The 20,245-nt window shown below is 42.8% G+C and overlaps 1 protein-coding gene across 6 annotated transcripts in view; it reads left to right on the top strand.

The window, feature by feature from the left end:
• PTPRG (protein tyrosine phosphatase receptor type G) overlaps positions 1 to 20,245 on the top strand; it is a gene marked incomplete at its 5' end in the record, with an annotated part of 700,341 nt that overhangs the window by 520,157 nt on the left and 159,939 nt on the right. For all 6 annotated transcript variants that reach the window (XM_082727351.1, XM_082727352.1, XM_082727350.1 and 3 more), the window contains one exon: positions 16,714 to 16,780. In XM_082727351.1, coding sequence (XP_082583477.1) covers positions 16,714 to 16,780 — 67 coding nt within the window. The remainder of the gene's footprint in view (positions 1 to 16,713; positions 16,781 to 20,245) is intronic.

The following is a 20,245-nucleotide window of genomic DNA, read 5'->3' as shown; positions in this document are numbered from 1 at the left end:
TGTGGGTTGGTCCTCTGCAGAGCGTGCCTGACTGTGCTAGAGGCACAGGAAATTTTGAACAAGGTTTGCAGAGGTGCTGCTGGCCAAGTGGAAGAGACCCTGCCTGATACCAGGTTAAGCCAGAAGCATTGCCATGCCCCTTGTGTGTGTGCATTCATGTCTGCAAGGAGGGGTCCTTGAGGAATGCAAACAAAACCCAGCCACTCACACAGAGGCTGCTGGAGGAGCTGGGCATCACGTGTCTGCTTTCTCACCCCTGTGCTGTGGTGTTCCTCCAGCTTCACTCAGTGCAAAGCACCTGCCCTTCAGTGCAGAGCAAGTCCCTTGGAATCCGATCCCGGTGTAGAGAATCACGAGCCTCACAATTCACAGGATAAAAACCGTAATTCTTATCTTTGAGTGAATTCCAGTCTGCACCTGTTTGGGAAAAGAGCTGCCTAGGCTTAGCTTAGCAAAACACTTATTTGTTTTCCTAGTGCAGGTCAGGGTGAGGCGGGGCTTGTGAGGGTCCCTGGAGATGTGCATTTAGTGGCATTTTCTGTCCTCATCCAGGTCCCCATGGGAGGAAGAGGGGATTCAAGAAAAATGGTATAGGAATGAGGCCTCTGGTTTTACAGCCTCTCAACAGTGTGTGAGAAAGACAGGAACCCATTGGAAGCTGTTGGCGTCATTGGCCCTGTGTTGTCTTTGCTAAAAGATAGGCGTATATGAATTAATTTATCATGTGAATTGATACAGATAGATCAGTCTTTGAATGCAGTATTTTCTCAAAAGGCAAATAAATTTTTTTCTGGTTCTAAAAATTACCCTGTTGTCTAAATTTCAAACAGCACAAGGGCAGGGCCCATTAAGGAGAAAGGAAAACTGGAATGCCCTTGATCCCACCCTCCGAAGAGAACTACCAATGTTTGTTCTGTCTGCAGTCAGGAGTTTTAACTTTTTTTTTTTTTAATGATTTATTTATTTATTTGAGAGAGATAGTGAGCTAGAGAGAGACCACAAGTTGGGAGGAGAGGCAGAGGGAGAAGCAGACTCCCCACTGAGCAGAGAGCCCAACTCTAGGCTCAATCCAAGGACCCTGAGCTAAAGGCAGATGTTTAACTGACTGAGCCACCCAGGTGTCCCAGCAGTCAGGAGTTTTAAAAGCATTTATAAATATGTGTCGAAACTCTACTATACGGTGGTTTTGACCCTAGTAGTGTCTCATAGCCATGTCTTGATATTGGTAAATACAGATTTTCCTTGTCCTGTTTTAACCACTTTATATTGTTATACTGAACGGTGATGTCATAATTTAACTGTGAGCTATTAATAGATTTTTTTTTAAGTTTCCAATTTTCCCTATAATAAGCAATATCAAAGTGTTACAGTCACTTGTCTGTGCCCTTACCCACCTGTACAAGTTTTTTTCCTTATATAAATTCTTAGAAGTCAATTTGCTAGGTCGATAAGTATGCCCAACTATTAATTTTGGAAGGCTGTCACAGAGGATAACTACTCGAAACAAGTATGCCAGTACCTACTTGACAACTTTCTCAACAACCTGGGGGCATTTTTGATGTGGACATCATTATTTTAACATACAAATCTTTTGTGCTATTATTTAATCTCATTCCTCCTTCTATCTGTAGTAGCCTCACGACTTCACCCACTTCAACTGTTGAAAGCATTTAAGAAAGTCAGTAGGAAACAACAGAAAAAATGTTGACCTCTAAATATTGTTTGGAAGCTATTTTTAAAAAGTAACCAATTTTTTAATCCAAAATAAATACAGCAATTTATACTCTTGGGCTCGTAGTAGTAGCTATAGCCTTGCTAAAATGGGATCCAGCTAAAAGCTTTAGCTGTACAGAGGCACAGTCAAAGCTAATAGATTTTCAAGCCATCAGGAAAATATAGATTCCCAGGCCACAAACATGTTTGTCTCTTCTCTTATCATTCTGCCTCCCGCCTTTTCTGTACCCCAGTGGCCTGACTTTCAACCAGACAGAATTTTAATCTCCTGTTGGTTTCATGGGAGGTGGAATACAGAGGATCTCAAATTCATAAACTTCCTATAGGTTTATCTTCCCAACACTAATGCAAATGACTAAAAATCACAAATGAAAATTTTTTCCTCTCCCTCAGGAGATAAAAAAGGATGTTTATTGCTGACACAGACTTCCAACTAAAATGGTATTCCTTAGTTATACCAACAGATTTTCTGGGGGGTTGGGTGTATAAGCAGGTGGGTTACTGCTCTGTGAAAAATGATTGATCATGGAGGAAAGACTCGGAAACTCATGTTTGCTCTTCACTGACAGCTAAGCCTGGAGAAGAGAATTCATATGTCCCTTACATATGTGCTTGAAGTATTATTAATTTCTCTTTATTATGGAAGAATTTCAACTTAGATTATAGAGTGTGACTGTACCAAGCACCATACTGATTGTTCCAAGTCACATTCTCATAGTGGGAGAGAATGTTAAGTAGAAGGGTTATTACAAAAATCAGTTTATTACTATAATGTTTGTAATTAGCCAAAGTTGGTGTATATTGTAAGCAACTTTTCCAAATGTATTTTATCTCTTCTATACGGTGGTACAGTGATGATAGTATTTGAGAGTGCTTGTTCCATAAGCGGATTTAGAGCATCAGTTCTCATGACAGCCATAAGAGGTTATAAAAGCTGTGTTTACTTTGAGGTTGAGAGAGTGGAATTACATTGAGGTTAAATGACTTGCCCAAAGTCAGCCTGATAGCCAGAACTGAAACATGAGGATTTACCCAACTCTCAGACACCTTGCACTTGACCATGATGCTCCGCTGACTCCCCTGGTCCTGGGACAGGGAGTTAGTCTGTCATAGTATTGGCCATGCCTTTTGGTGCCATTTGAATACAGTTCAAATTCAGTGTCTTAGCTGTGCTGCCTGCTTCCCCAAGACGTTGTTCCCCACCCTTAGCTGCTTTATTGGCTGAAAACCTTCCCATAAACTCCATCAAATTGGTCATGGTTTATATGACAGAAGGAGACATCATTTTCCACTAAAATAGTAAATGTTGGATAAATAAATCACGATGTATTCATATGGTCGTATTCTCTATAGTAATAAAAAAGAACTAAACTATTGCTACATGGGACATGGATGAATCCCACTGATATTGCAATGAGTAAAAGCAGGTGAAACAAAAGATGAAAATGGGAGGTTGCCAGCTGGTGGGGGGGATCATAAGGGAGTGTGCTGGGATGATGGAAATGTTTGTCTTCATCTGCACTGAGATGCCATGGGTGTATACATCTGTGGAAAGTCCTGCAGCTATACACCTAAGATGTGTATACTTTATTGTTTTATGTTGTATCTCAATTTAAAATCCAGATAAAAAGTAAATTACAGCAAACATTTCATCTGGGGCCTCAGTGTCCATGAGAGGGCCATTTTAATCTAAGGACATTTGCATCTTAGAATTAATGCTTCATGAAACCTCTTATTAAAGCATGCCATACATTTTACAAAGGTTTTATCCAGAATTATATGGAAGTCTGAGAACTAAAAGGGCACGCTCCCCATCAGCTGACAAACCACTTTATGTAGCTCATCCGCTATAATCTTCAACCAGCAGATAGTTCTGTGCCTCGTAGAGCGAGCAGTGTTGGACTGCACAGATTTACCATTGCAAAGGAACTCTCACATTTCCTGGTGCACTGTTAGCCTTTTTGAATTACTTTTGCAGTGATACTCGGGTCTGAATAGCACAACACCTGCCAAAAGCTGTTCCTAGATTATAGGAGATTTTCCTGTGACGTTTATAGATGGACACGGTTCATTTCCTGTGCGCTAAAACGTGGGCAGATTTTGTGCCATTATTGGAAACCTCCCCGCTCTATAGTTGGGACTCTTCGTAGCAACCATCAATCGGTCAGCCATTCCCCAAAGATTTTTTTGAAGTCTTAAGGTGGGTGAGGCACTGGCTTCCTGTTACACCCCTTCAAACAAAATAAAGCTCAAAGTCTGGTTGACACAGTACTAATACTGAAATACTCATGTCACTGTTGCATAGCTCATAGGCTTTGAGAACATTATAGACAGAGAAACGTCATAGTCTTAGGTTTCATTTGCTTTTGTTCATCTAATAGATATGTGTGTAGCCCCATTGATCCTACTCCAATTGTTGGCCCTTGTTTGGAGTTTTGTGAATATTTGCTGATTTGATTTTATTTGTTTTAAGTAGGCTCTGCACCCAACATGAGGCTTGAACTCATGACCCTGAGATCAACATTCACAGCCTCTACTGACTGAGCCAGGCAGATGCCCCAATATTTGTTGATTTTTATATATTTGTTGATTTTATAATTAATGAACAGGCAGGTGGTTGGTTGATTGGCTAGCCAGTTGAGCACTGATAATTTAACAAAAATATTTACTATTCAAAACTCATCAAATACTTCATATATATGCCTGGCACTGTGCTAAGTATTTTATGTGGATTATATAATTTTACTTTTTTAACAGCCCTTTGAGGGGGATATATGTATGGTTAGTATCTCCACTGCATAGAATGAGGACCCTGAGGCTTAGGGAAGTGAGGTAATATATTTACCCGAATCCAGGAATGGGCAAACTTTCTCTAGAAAGTTAGATAGTAAGTATTTTTGGCTTTGCCAGTCAATTCTTACTGTAGCCAGAAAGTAACCACAGACAATATGTAAACCAATGGGCTTAGATGTGTTCCAGTAAAACTTTATTTACCAAAACAGTTAGTGGGTACAATCTTCTCAAGACCATAGTTTGCTGACCCCTGTCACGCCTCATCAGTGATGGAACTTTGACTTGAACCAAGGCAACATGACTTTAAAGACCATGTATTTAACCAATTAGGAACTAACCAATTGGGGGGGGGGGCTTATTTTAGCAGTCTTCATTAATAATTATTTTATTCTATTTACTTGTTTGTTTGCATTGCTTTTTTCTTTCCTTCCAAAGTCTTCCTTTATCAACCGTACTACTTTTCAGTTGTGAGTTTGGGAGGAAATAAAACGAAAGCTCCCCTCATGGTAATTGTCTCCTGGTCTGTATGCTGTGGAATGTGATGGCTGTTGTCATTCACATCCTTCCGTTCTCCATCTGCAGGCCCGCCCCTGGAGGTGGGAATCATTGTCCCCTTGCCAAGAGGCATGAAATCATGGACCTCAGGTCACACACCCAATGCACAGCCAGGACTGGCATCAGATTCTTTGGACATAAATCCCAGATTTCATGGCTAAAATTTTCTCTTATCTTTTTCCCCCCCTCTCCTTTTTCTTTTCCCCTTTTGCCTCTTTTATAGCTACCTGTTGTTCTTTCTGGAAAGCAAACATTTCTTAGTTTTTGCTCTTTGCCAACATTCAGTTGGATGGAGCTGGGAATAGAAAATCAAATTAAATAAAGGATCCCTGCCTTCAGGAAGCTGTCAGCCCATTGGGGAGATAGGTATTTAAGCAGGTCGTGCTGTCACAGAGGATGCCTTACAGGTGGCACTTGGTGATACTGGAGCAGATGAAGACCTGTGACTTGGTTAAACTTTGAGGACCTCCCCCCACCCCAACCCACCCAGTCTGGATTTCCTCAGTGGACCAACCAACTGGCCTGCCCTCTGAGCTCTGGGTAGTGACAGGCAGAGACTGGTGCTAGGGAGGAGCAAGAGATGGATATTTGGGATGGGTCAGTTTGGTTGGGGTGGTGGAGGAGAGACTCTTGCAGCTGAGATCTGAAGAGGGAGAATCCACCCTGCTAGGATCAGATGGAGGAACATTCTAGACAGAGGGGTCAGGACTCCGGCCAAAGTGAAAGGACCCAAGAGTATCTGAGGAAGAAGAAGGAGGGAAGCCGGCAGAGCTGGACTGTAGTGAACCATGGGAATCATGGCAGTGCGAATCTGCAGAGGGCCTTGGCCCATATCCTGGAGAACCGTTAAGCAGGCATGTGTTGTGATTAGATTTAGCTTTTGAAGGATCATGCAAAGCCAGGGGTTCTCACTGTCAGAGTCACCAAGGGAACTCTCAAACATCCAGATGCCCAGATCCCATCTCCGGTTGATCAGAACTTTATTTCGTCATTGCTATTGTTTGTTTTTCTTGTTCTTTTAAAGCTGATTAAAGGTGATTTCCAGTGCTTGGAGGGTACAATAGAGAAAACAGGGAAGCCAGTTAAGTGCTGGAGGTTGTTTATGCTCAGTAATGGTGGACTGGGCAGCAGAATGGAGGAGCTGAAGAGAACAGGTGTATGAATTCGGATTTGAGGTTTGCTTAGGAGGGAGAATCTTCTGGACTCTCTCATATAATCATACATGGGTATGGAAAGAAAATAATCCCTGGGTTGGATGGAAATTGATTCCTGGTCTACTAAGTGGAAAGATGTTACCATGTTACTGAAATGAAAGGTGGGGTGGGGGTGGGGAGCTTGTGCCTGCCTGGGTTGAGCTTGGAACCCTGATACTAGTGGTCTGTCTGTAACCAGAAGTAATTGTACTTGTGTCTTTATGTGTGTCTGTGTATGCCTGGCTGGGTACCAGAAGGGCATGCCTGCCTCTTTGGGGAAAGAGTGGCTATGCCTAGTTTTATAGAATCCTGGGTGTTTTGGGCACTGTGCTGACCATTCATTTAATCCTCTTGAACAACACTGTGGAGTTAGGGGGCAATAATCACTTTTGCACAGATGAGGAAACTGAGGCATAGTGAGATTGTAGTTAACTTTCACACAATCACCAGCTGTCAAGTGGAAGAGCAGGATTTTGAACCTTGTTCTATGAACCTGATTTTAAAAATTCCACTTAGCCCCTATGCTCGTCTTATATAGGCAAGTTTCCAAGGAGTTCATCACAGGAGATGCATGCTCATTGTTTTCTAAGAAGTGACTTATGCTCAGGTCATTATCAATGACAGTTTTCACAAGATAAGCCTCTTCCTGGTTAAATATTACCTGTATCTACCCTACTGGGGCCATTTTTTTCAAGTGAGCTTCTGGAGGAATTGGAAGATCCTGAGCACTGTTGCCTAAATAAGTAGACTACATGCTCTATGAAGAAATCATATTGTTTTCTCAAAGGAGAGAAAGTTGGCCCAGTGAGACAATGATTGCTGGGAACAAACTTTCTGGTTTTCCATTTTGTTCTGCTACAAATAACACGTTCTATCAATCAAGGCCTGCTGGGAAAGATTTTGTCTTTCCTCATTGCAATTTAATTTTATCCTCTGTTGAACTCAGGTGCATTTCAGTACAAAGCTGAAGTGCTCGGTTAGCATTAATCTGTGTCCTCCTGGAGATGGGGCTGGCCCTCCTGTAAACTATCATGTACTTGAAAGGAATTCTCCTAATTTGTAGGTTTGAAAACATTTGTACACGTAAATAATTTTTTGTACCCCCCCAAAACACTGCTTAAGTAAGGCTCTTAAATCAGATACTCCAACTTTAATGATAGTATTCTGAAAACAATTTTCACAGGTTTGTTGGTAAGATGACATGGGATGTTTAGATGAGTTAATGGACTGATTTCCAAGGGCAGAGATGGCATAAAGTCCCACTTACCATATCGGGCACCAAACCCTTCATATAAATGTGTGGTTTGGAATAGGCAATGCCCTGTGAGTTGTTAGTTGGAAAAAGTGGATTGATACTTAATCAATCCTCAGAGACTACATTATGGGAGTAGTTATCAGGGCTCTAAAGGAGGCACAGAGTAGAAATGCCCCTTCGAAAGCAAAAGGAAAGGTGTGGAGTGTATAATTAGTCTACACTTAGCTTCGTTGTTGTGAATCAGAAACAGTAGCTGCTTACACCAGTGCATTTTGCTGTGCCCCTTGCCCGGGGCATCTTTCTTTGAGAAAGCTTTGGGTTTGCTGCTGCAATTTATTTGTTTCCTGTGTTTGTTCAAACATAAAAGCAACTGAAAACGCTTTGTCCCGGAATTGATTATGGATGGCTGTTTGCTCAATTTGGGGTTTGCTCGCCATTTTTGCCAAATTTTCCAGGTTGGAACTTGGATTTTAAACATACTGCTTCCCCTCAAACTCTAAAAGCTATGATGTAACATAGTATTCAGGTCTGTGAGAAGCAAGAGCCCGTTTGGAGGGGCGGGGGCTACCTTGAAGAGCTGATGCAGCCATGGAAGGAAAATGGTAACTTGTGGATTTTTTTAGGGAGGCCAATGCCCTCGTCTTCCTGTGGGAATGAGCACTAGACTGGCAGATCTGTGAGGAGGAGGTCTGTGATTTGTTTAGTGTCATATCCCAGCCCCCAGTTCTTGGCATGGGGTTATACTGCTGTGTAATGGATGACCATGAGCTTAGCAGCTGAAACCACACACGTTTACCGTCTCATAGTTTCTGTGGGCCCCCTGCTTCATGGTTTCTCACCAGGCCGCAATCAAATTATCAGCCAATGTTGAGGTCTCTTCTGAAAGTTCAGCTGGGGAAGGATTCACTTCTTCAATGGCTATTTGACTGAGGGCCTCAGTGTCCCTCTGGCTGTTGGCTAGGGACCACCTTCAGTCTCTCACCATATGGGCTTCTTAGCATGGCGGTTTACTTCACCAAAGTGTGCAAGCCAAGTAAACAATAGTGAAAATCTGCTAGCAAGATGGAGATTAGAATCTCTTCTAACCTAATCATCGAAGGGGTGTCTCTTTGGCTTGGCTACATTCTACCTGTTAAAAGGAAGCCTCAAGGATGCGTAGAAAAGGGAACCCTCCTACACTGTGGGCAAGAATGCAAGCTGGTGCAGCCACTCTGGAAAAGAGCATGGAGGGTCCTCAAAAAGTTGAAAATAGAGCTACCCTACGACCCAGCAATTGCATACTGGGTGTTTATCCTAAAGATAGAAATGTAGTGCTCCAAAGGGGCACATGCCCGAAAGTTTATATCAGCAATGTCCACAATAGCGAAACTATGGAAGAGCCTAGATGTCCATCTTATGGATGAATGGATAAAGACGATGTGGTGTATATATACAAAATACTATGGAGCCGTCAAAAGATACGAAATCCTGCCATTTGCAATAACGTGGATGGAACTAGAGGGTATTATGCTAAGTGAAATATGTCAATCAGAGAAAGACAATTATCATATGATCTCTCTGATATGAGGAGTTTCAGAGGCAGGGTGGAGGTTATGGGGGGTAGGGAGGGAAAAAAATGAAACAAGACGGTATTGGGAGGGAGACAAACCATAAGACACTCTTAATCTCAGGAAACAAACTGTGGGTTGCTAGGGGGTAGGGGTAGGGATAGGGTAGCTGGGTGATGGACACTGGAGTGGGTATGTACTAAGGTGAGCATTGTGAAGTGTGTAAGACTGATGACTCACAGACCTGTACCCCTGAAGCAAATAATACATTATATGTTATAAATAATAAAAAAATAAAAGGAAGCCACTAGATCCAGCTTGCCTCAAAGGGAGGAGATTACTCAGGGGCCTAAAAACCTGGAGTTGGGGGCCATCTTAGTGACCACCCACCACAGCAGGCAGTTGGCACACGGAACATAGTTATTGAATGAATGAGTATAAGACCTGGGTTCTTTCCATTTAGGCCAAGGGCATCCTTCCATTTTCCCCATCACATCTTTATAGAACTATAAGATGAGCAAGGTCATTTTAATATTTTATATGTAATACCTACATGATATTTACAGAGTCTTCCCCCATCCCTCATACTGCTCTCTGGATGTTTCATTTATTTCCAATGTAGATGACCCTACCTACCTCTAAGGAAGAATGTTTTCAAGAAAAGAATCCATCTGGTGACCCCTTTGATCCAATATGCCTCATCTTTCATATTTTTCTTGCTGCACACATGGTAGGGATTTAAAGCAGTCACCACACAGTGCTTTCTGGATGCAGAGTCTTGTAAGTGGAGCACCCTGAGCAGCTTTCTGCTTCTGGGGAATAAGAAAGCAAGGGTGAGAGTTCACATGTAATGTGTTTTGGTTGAAGCCATTTGCTCCCTGTGGAAGCAGTCCGCTCAAGACTTTGATATTTTGGGGGTTTTTCAGTGCATGGCAGGATTATCAACAAGAGAAAGGCCAAGTTGTCCCGCACTGCCGCACTGAATTGAGAGAAACTTGCGTGCAAGTCACTGAACCTGAAATAAGCTTCTCTTGCCCCAGGCTTCCCCAGATTGCGTGCTTTTTTTTTTTTTCTTTAAATTCAAAAATCATAACAATATCTGTGTGAAATGGTTTGCACTCTAGCCTAAGACTCCCAGTCCTACTTTGCTAGGTTGGTATTTCTTTTTTGCCTCTTCCCAGTTCAAGAGCAATCTTTACTTTGAGAAGTCTGGCAGGGGTGGGACAGGCAGGTTCTGGGTCTCTGTCTGTAAGTATTGTAAAGGCTTCCCCACTACCTTCTTGGCTCTGAAACACAATGCATTAAAAAGACAAAGAAGGACAAAAATCACCATGTGGAAGTTCATTTGTCAGGTGCCCCAGCCTGCCCGTTTTCTTTCTCTCTCTCTCCTGCCTTGACTTTGAAATTGAGTTTTTCAGTGAGTCCAAAGCCAGAGGAGATGGCATTGTCTACTCAGTCCAGGACAGTTTGATCCTCATGAAAAGGAGAAATTGCCTGTATTGACAATAGGCAAGGCTTCTGGCTGGCAAGATCCGCGGTAGTGCAGATTTGCTACTGGGCCTCGCTGTCCCCCTGCTGGGTTGGTTTTCCCAGTAATAGATTTCCTCCGAGCCAAGTCTGACAATTAAGTGGTAAATACTCTGGTGGGTAGGAGTGGTGGGGGCAGAGGGATAGAGAAGGTCAGTTTAAGAAGACCAAGAGCATTACATTCATTTCCTCCATGGCCTTCTCTGGCCATGCATCTCAGTTCACCAGAGATGAATAACTCGAGAATGGACTGGTTTCCACTAATATTATGAATTAACAGTAAGTAAGCTGTGTCAATGCTCCAGCTCAATTGGGAAGAGGGGGAGAGTGAAGTCTATTAACATTTATAATTGTGTTGCCTTTTCATATTAATCCCTTCCCATGGCTGAGGAATTAGGATTTTTCTCATCTGTTGATGGAAACCCGTCCCAAGAGGGTTTCCCGTTAAGTACCAGAAGATTGATGATGATACGGGGCCATACCCTTTCTCCCTACCCCCGCACCCTCCAACACACGCAAGAGCTCTTGCCTCTCTTGTGAGATGCATCTATGATATTCTATATATCTATGAGATTAGATATGCTTTAAGTAGGATTCTGGAAACCTATTATTCAAGTTGAACCAAGCCCCCTGGCCAGGAGTCCACCCTTGGTGACTTGCGTTTAGCTGACTGGAGAGACTAAAATCCCTCCTTCCATGAAAGGCCCTATAGCTTCACAGAGCTCCTTTTTCCTCTGCCATGCCCCATTCTGGATTAGGTGTTTGATTTCTCTCTGACTTTATTCCATGTACTTAGAGGTACCAAATGCACCAAGACCTTTTGTAATCCCATGAGAGCGTCAGGAAACAACAGAAAACATCAGTAGGATGTCAGAAGAGAAAAAAAGAAATTTCTCCCATTGGAAATGGAGGCTGTAGGCTGTACAAGAAGAAAAGCAGTGTTTGTGAGTATGGACTTTCCTTACGGGAACTCAGGAGAAGAACGATGTTCTCATTGTGGATCAGGTGTTAGTTAGTGGTGTGAAGCTATGCTTGTCTCCTTGAACATAGACACATTTCCTAAATTACTGGTCAGTGTTTAATTTATTAAGAAAGAAATCTGGTCTGTGTTCTGTCTCTGGGTCACGCCTAGTCGAAATGCAGTTTGTGACCGTAGCCAAGTTATGAATGGTTTGAGCCAGGAAGCTCTTGATGGCATCTTGAACCAAAATGTGGTGAGTGGAGGTCAGAATGAAAGAAGGTGAGGCATCCTTGCTACATGGCTCTTTAGGTAGGTAGGAGCCGTGGGAAGAAGAGGAGAATCAGATCTGAAATCAGATCTCCTGAGAAGTGCCTGCCCTTGTCCTGATCAGAGGACACAGTTACCCACTAAGCTTCAGAGGGGATGGATCATCGCCTCTGCAGTTCAGGAAGGCCATGTGGGGACTCTGGTCCTGCTGTTCATCACTTTCCTTCACAGGCATGGTTTAATGGTGTAGCCATTCACTCCCAGCAGGCATAAATCCTTTTTCCCACAAGAGGATATTGGCTGGATGTTACGTTTATAGGACTAAAGAAGCAGCTGGCGATGTCGGATTCAAGGCAAGTAGGTTGTCTTGGCCATCCTAGTTAGCAGATGGCCAGGACTTGATAGATGGAAGATTATCAGGATCCAAGTCAAGGGCCAAATGGCACGGTGGACTGGAAAAGTAGATGGAGGCAGATATCTGAATGCAGGCGCATACAGTCTGCCGGGGCCTCTCTGCTTCCATTTCATCTTGCATCTGGCAGGAGAGACCACAGGTCCTCCTAAGGGCCTAGATTCCAGACACAGCTCTAGACATGATGGATAATGCAGTTATGAAACTGATAGTTGGTTCAGTCCTTAACATGGTCTATTTTTTGGGAAGAGAATGTTATGAAGATTAGATTTCATCAGGCATTCCTATGAATCTGGCCTTTTGCCCAAAGCTACGTGTCACAGTTTCCTGTATTGCTAATGTCTCTGTGTAGTTTGTTATATCTAAAGACAACTTAAAGGCTTTAATTCAGAGCCCTCTGTCACGGGCATGCTGTCCTTTTGAAGATGACTAATGCCAGGAAAGCTGCTCTGAAATGAAAGGGCCAGGAGCTAAGTTTTGCTGTGATAGCACAGACCGCGGGGGGAAGGGAGGGGGTTCCCATTTCTTCGAGGCCATTTTAAGCTCATTTGTGCAATTGCCACCTTCTCAGTATTACTGTGTAACTCCTTTGATCTCAAAGTGGAAGGTGGCAAATTTCAAGAGCCAGGAAAGCTCCTCGTGTGGGTTTAAAAGGAGCAGCATATTATGAAATTGAGTGGATGTCAAATAATAAAACATAAATTTGGATCTTTTGAAATGTGAGCTCAAGTAGGTATTACGTTTAGAGCCGAGTACATTGAGAAGTTCAGGGATGAAATTGCTGTTGTTTGACATTCATTGAAATGTGACTGTTTGGGTCAGGTTGTTGCCCAGTCACCTCCATCCCTCTTGAGTGCTGCATTTGGATTCAGCAGGACACTCCAACTTTGCACATGTTATCCTCAGGATGGCATTGCGAAATCATGTTCCCATTTTACAGGTGAGGACACTGAAGCTGTAAGGTGCATCCCTGACTCAGAATTTCATTTTTCCCCCACCCTTTGGCCCTCTCTACTCTGGATGAAGACCAGAATGTAAATACGGGTTGTGCTCAAACAGCCTTCTTCACTGTTGGCATATTTCAAAGGTGTCCAAATTGCTTAGCTTATGTTTGTGATTTTTTTTTTTTTTAAGTGGCAAATTGATTGAAACAGTAAATGGAAGGGATTTATCAGTGAGGGTTGTGCCTTTACTGGAACAAACCCACTTATTAGCATGCTATTTGGATTCCCACCCTGAGTTTTGGAACCAAGACACAGACTGGAGAGTAAGCTCAGTATTATTAGTGAGTTACTTGGACCAGCCAATAATCTCTGTTATTTTCTTCCCTTCTCCTGATACATCTTCTCAATCCCGGCAATGGAAACTAGCCATAGGGGTTGTGGAGGTGAATGGGCTTTGTAGAAGGTGTTTTCATGTATGGACTTGCTTAGAGTCTGGGGTCAGGCCCTTAAGCTTTAATGAGACTGGACCTGAGGAATTAGACATGGAGATACTGTAGCCAGAGGTGGTCAGAAAGTAAACCTGGATTAGTTTGCCTGGTTGTTTTCCTCTCACATGTTATTGGTGGGCATAAGTCATGGGAGGTTAGGAACATTTTCTTTGAGTTTTCTCATCATTAAATAAGATTGAATACATTAAAGGGTCCCCCTGATTAGAAAACATCCACAATTGGGATTGGAAATTAAAGTATCTGTGAAATACTTCCATGGTAGAGGAGGAGTAACATGGTTTTTGCAAAACACATTATTAATTGGGTTGATGGCAAATGCTGTGTCTTGGTATGTGGACTCTCACTGAGAAACTGTTATGACAAATCATAAGCAAAAATCATTGGCATCATAATCTGTCCCCAGTCTTCCACTTCTACACATTCTAGAAACTCTACAGGTAAACTTTATGCTGTAACAAATGATCCAAATTAGTTAACACAACAATTATTGCTTTATGACTGTAGGTTCGATGGCCAGTTCTTCTGATTGGGACCAGTTTGGGTGGTCTCTGCAAACTTGGGGTAGTTCTTCTGAGGCGGGTGAGTCTGGAATGACCTCAGCTCCCCCTCCATGAGGCTCGCCTGGGATTCTCAGGGTGGTCTCAGAATTTCAAAGAGTAGCAAGAGAGGATAAACCTCTGCTAGGCAGGCCTTTGTAAGTTGCTCCCTACATCGTGTTTGCTAATGTCCGACTGGCCAAAGCAAGTCATGTGGTCAAACCCAGTTTTAAAGAGGGGAGCCACTGATCTACATTCTTGATGGGAAGAGTGGCTGAGTCAAATCGAAGAGGTACGTGTGATGGGGAGGGCGGGAGTTTGTGGCCCTTTTGCCATTTCCCACAGATGTGAGAGTAACCACAGGTGGTTGAACTGGCCTAAACTTCTCTGCCTGACTGAATCTGGAGAAGGAAGACCACGTTTTTATCTCTGACTTCAGTGTGATATGGGATATTTCTCTCAGCTCTTACTTTATTCTTTCACTTTGGAAACTTGGCCACATTGACTGGTAGACTCACTTATCTTGCATTCTTAAATTGTGATTCCATTTTTTACCATGTTTATAAAATGTTGGCAATTTACCAATATGAATGTTTCATTTTGGTGTATTTTTTGTGATTATTTGCCTTTGAGGAATGTTTAGTGCTCCTCCAGTACATTAAAGCCCTGCCTAGGACTTTCTGTCAGGCAATTTGGAGGTACGCCAAGGCCAGCTCCCAGAATTCCACCTTGGCTATCTGACACATACACAGTTCCTAGTCACTTACCCTTTTTAAAGTACCTGTGGTGTTCACGACGTAGTACCAAATTCCACCTCACTTTATTAGTCTGTAAACCTAACACCATACATAATGTGTCTATGTTTATTTATTCAAACCTGTGTTGGAATTTAGTCATAACTCAGGGCTCCAGACATTAGTAGGTAATCGCTGTGATCTCATAGAACACGTAACCCGAATTTCTCAACCTCAACTTCTGCCCCATTGACACCTTGGGCCAGATAATTTCTTGCCATGGGGGGCTATTCTGAACATTATGAAATTTTTAGCAGCAGCCCTGCCTCTATCCTTGTGATGCTAGTAGCCCCTCCCCCTTCAACCCTACTTATGACAGCCAACAATGTCTACAGTCATGCATGGCCTGATGTCCTGTGGGTGGAGGTGGAGAGTGGGAGATAGGTAAAATCCATCTGCAGTTGAGAACCACTACTCTGACTTGGAGATGCTGAAGCAAAAAAGAGAAAGAAATGCATGAAGTGTGGGTATTGTCAGAGAACAAACTAGGAGCAGAACCCAATGGACCATTTGTACGGGGCAGAAGGAATATGGAAAATTTTTAGTTACCTTCAAATTTTCACCTAAGATGGCCTAAATTAACTAGGAGATATCAAGTTGGGTCTTGCTATGTGCTAAAAGGTTCACCTATATCTCAACTTCATTATGTTAAAAATGGATTAAGTAGAAATACTACTCCTGAAAAAAAAAAAAAAAGTCAGGAGATCTGCTGACCACAGAGAATGGATTTTGCGAAACTATTTGGGAAGAGTCAGTCATCCACAAAAGTAGAGAAAATTATATCAAGACCCACTCGATACGCATCATTTAAGGTCATAAATGATGGAATGAGTGTCAGTCTCCCTGCATCTATGCCTTGCTTGCTTCCTGTATGGCTCTCCATTCCTGGATTATTTTGGACTAAAATCTAGATATCATTCCATTTCATTTGTAAATATTTCAATAATGTGTCTGAAAGAAAGTACCTCAATACCAAAATTACAATATGCTGGTGGAACTGTAGCCTTATGGAAGGGTCACGGATGAGAATTTGTGCTGAGTAATATTAGCAAATTAGGGAAAGAATAGGTAAGAGGCTTGACTTCTGGGGGAATTAAAAACCCCAGGGAGAAATGATGTTGGGAGACACTGTCTCTTCAGGCTCCCCTCCTGTCGTGTCCTCCCCTCTCTTGCTTTGACTCTTAGAGATTTCTCTTTTAGTATGAGGTAAAGCACAGGAGACTGGGAGCCTTAGAAAGAAGAGGAGGCTGGCAGGGCACAGATCCATTTTCTAAGAAGGAGAGGAAAAAAAACACATCACAAGAAGGTATTGAAATATTCAGTCAATGATGGATTACTCTTTGATGACTTTCAATGACTTTTTAGCAGATCCGGGTGTACTTTTAATAAAACAAAAGCAAAAGAAAAGTCTTACAGTTGCTTTTTAAGATTTTACTAGGACTGTGGTATTTCTCTCCCGTTCTGATATATTCTGAGAAGTTTCTTTCTTTTGATTTAGACTTCCTCCCTTGATTTCATGATGTCATAAATCTTTTGTGTTTGGTGAGAGCCGTGGTCTATGTAAGACCTACACAGCCCGCTAGATAACATCTATTTCCACCCCCCCTTCTCTTTGCAAGATTAAACTGAGGCTGTTGTGTCTGATGCCAGAACAGATTTAACCAATCATGTTTCCTTTACATGTAGGTCAGTCCAAGGGACAATTCCGCACTGGATCCTATTATCCATGGGTTGAAGGGCGTCGTACATCATGGTAAGTAAGCCACGTACGCTTCTTTTTACTGGGATGTGAACAGCTAAGGTCTTTACCTAAAGGAATGGGGTTATCTTGTAGAGGACAGAGGGTGACACCCATTCTTCACCCACTGATGTTGAAGGGCATGAGAGCCATTATTTGATGGGTAAAGAGCACGCCCATTTATTACCTGCAAAGGGATCTGGGTTAACAGTAAGCAATTTGTTTCTCTTCAGGTACCACTTTGAATGCATATGTTATTAATCAAAGCACCCAAAGAGCCACCATTGGTATGCGCCGAACCTGCCACTGTCTCATGTCTCCCTTAAAAATATTCTTCTTTCGTGTATCTTTGCATTAATAAATTTCTTGATTTGCCTCTCAGATTTCAGGGGGAAAAAATTTAAGTAGCTGCGACAAGTCATTAAACTTGGCTGCATGTGAGCTAGCATCACCAGCTCCTAGCATGGGAAAAGCTAGGCCGTGTTCTGTGTAGCAGGCATCGTATCCCCAGGCATAAAACTGGAAGATAAAGTAAGATAAATGGGTTCTGTCTTTCCCAACTGGTTTTTATTGGAGGAATTTCCCTGCTACTTTATTATTGGTGATGCTTCATTACCTATGACATCAGGATCCTCTGATTTCAAAAGTACCCTTGTCGCAGGGATGTGTGGAGTCTTAGAGGTAATGTAATGATTTGCGAAGTTTTAATCATCTAATTAGAATTCCAAAGACATTGACAGAAATAGCATTAGTAACCATAATAAATCTCCCCTTCATCTCCACAGCTGTGATAAAACATCTTCACACCTTTCTGGGAGGATTGTCTTTCCACATTAGCCGATTCGGCAGAGCTTCCCAGACCTCTTCTTCCCCCATTTCTCTCAGGGAAGCTAAAAGCAGTTGTCAGCGTGCAGTGGAAGTGAGTAGGATTTGGGATGTAATTGTCCCGCTCTTAGAACCATTCAGTCGTGCAGCAGGTAACAGTAATACAGTGAGTAAAAGTAGGAAGGTGGTGTGGCCAAAGACACCCACCTAGAGCTTTTCATGGGTGGCAAGTTTCCACGGCTTCCTCTCAGTTTCAGTTTGTGTCTCGAAGCGAAGGCCTCACGCAGAGCTGGATTTGGCTGTGTGGCCAGAGAACAGGGCACCTTTACCCAAACTGTTTCTGCCTGAACATTTGTGCTTTGCTGTTGGTAACAGCGGGGGTGGTTTTGGACAGTAAGCATATTCGCTTTGTACTCTGGGCAGCCTCGAAAGTGCAAAGCAAGGTGGTATGGGGGCAACGCATTGTGCATTCTGAGCTCCTTTCCCAGAAGATCCCCTTGGGTACCGAGTCGGTCAAACTCCTTCCAGAAATTCGTAGTGTAGACTGAGTTTGGGGGCTTGAAATGTAGTAAATGATGAATAGATCTTCTTCCCCATGAACTTTTAGTCCTGTTTAAAAACAAACACCGTGGCACCTAGGTGGCTCAGTTGGTTAAGCCACTGCCTTCAGCTTGGGTCGTGATCCTAGGGTCCTTGGATCAAGTCCCACATCGGGCTCCTTGCTCAGCGGGGAGCCTGCTTCCCCCGTCCCTCTGCCTGCCTCTCTGCCTGCTTGCTCTCTCTCTTTCTGACAAATGAATAAAATCTTCATAAAATATAATAAAAAGAGGGGTGCCTGGGTGGCTCAGTGGGTTAAGCCTTTGCCTTCGGCTCAGGTCATGATCTCAGAATCATGGGATAGAGCCACACATCGGGCTCACTGCTCAGCAGGGAGACTGCTTCCCCCTGTCTCTCTGCCTGCTACTCTGCCTACTTGTGATCTGTCTTTCAAATAAATAAATAAAATCTTAAAAAAAAAATATATATATATATATAATAAAAACACACACACCATGGAGAGTTCTAGAATCTTCGAAATAGGTACCAATTCTTTGGTCTGCGAGGAAACATTTCACCAGCTATGGCATTTAAGTAGATCTGTGTGTTCTTATCTCCACAATTATAATTTGAAGGAAATCCCATATGTTAAAAGTAAGCAGAAGCTTCTACCTAGCTCCCAGATCCCAAAATCTCTATAAACTCACTGGGTAGTCATCATTTAGTTCATGTGCTCTGTGCTAGCATAATCGTGTTATCCTTGCTCATTATTCACAGAACAAGGCTGTTCTGTGTACGCTTTTCTATGTTTACTGGCCCAGGGAGGGTGGCAGAGATGTCCTGGGATGTGGTTTCAACACTACTTCCTAGTGGAGAAGTCAGAGGAGACCTATCAGAAATAATTCCCTGCAAAAGGGAGTTCACTTACTTAGACAGCAAAAAAGAGTGACAGGCCCCCTGTGTGTGATTGAGAGACGCAGGGAGGTGTCTGGAAGGGAGGTGAGGTGAGGGGAGGGGCCACCTCTATTTTCCTCCAGCCTGCCTAGAGTGCTGTCACTCCCAGCTTTTGCATTTGCTGTTTCTGCGGCTTCTGTCCAGAAGGTTCTTGCCTCAGCTCATCACAAGGATGTCTCCCTTTATCATTTTAGGTCTCAGTTCAGATTTGAGCCTCCTCAGACAGTTCTTTCTTTATTATCCTGTCAAATGCCCCACCCGCTCCCCACTCCCGTGGTTCCCTGTCACGTCATCCTAAGTTACTTTCTTCAAACCCCTGAAAAGTATCTGAAATAACTGTGTGCTTTATTTACTCATATGTTACCTACTAAACCATCAGCTTCGTGAGGGCAAGACCTCCTGCATGTGTGGCCAATGACAGATGCTCAGTAAATGTTAGCCAAGTCAATGAGTCAGATAAATCTACAAATAAGTGAAAATACAAAACTGGGAGAAGAGAAGGAGAAACCAAAGGCCACTTGAGTTTTGCTTTGACTGGGAAGAGAAGGGAATATGAGAACATCTTGGAAACCTGACTTTGTCCCCGCCCCCAGTTTTGGGGCTGTTGCTGACTTCCATTGTGGTAACTGTCCTCTCTTTCGTCGTTCTTCCAACAGAGAGTGAACATTTCAAATGGCTAAAACAACTTTTGTTGGAACTAGAAGCATCTGTAAGTTGAAGGTCCTGCGAGGAAATTGAATGATCTGTTAATTTGATGGGACATAAATAATCGTGCCGTTCACAGACTCTCTGGCTTGGAAATGATGATAGAAATGTGTAAAAAGGAAAAATCAATATAGATTTCTGTTACAGTTCAGAATTGGTTTTATTTCGTCAGCTCTGGGAGCCATATCTTAGAATGTTAATTCCTCATTAAGCAAAAGTGTTTTTTTTTTTTTTTTTTTTAATAGGAAAAAGCTTGCACATTCTTTCAGCTGAAATGACAATGAGAAATCTGGTCACTCCTGCAGTCGTACTTGGCATATGGTCTTCAGGGGCCTCTGTCAGTCAGACAGCAAGGTGGGGTTTTCAGTGCAGGTGAATTTGTTGGCAAAGAGGGCTAAAGAGGAGAGGAAAGAAGCAGGGCCGCGTGGGGACAGGGTCAGCACCGCAGTACAGATCTGA

The sequence above is a fragment of the Mustela nivalis genome, assembly GCF_964662115.1.
Source record: "Mustela nivalis genome assembly, chromosome: 1".
Lineage (NCBI taxonomy): Eukaryota > Metazoa > Chordata > Mammalia > Carnivora > Mustelidae > Mustela > Mustela nivalis.
The sequence above is the reverse complement of the archived record's forward strand: the minus strand, read 5'-3'. Positions and strand labels throughout refer to the sequence as shown.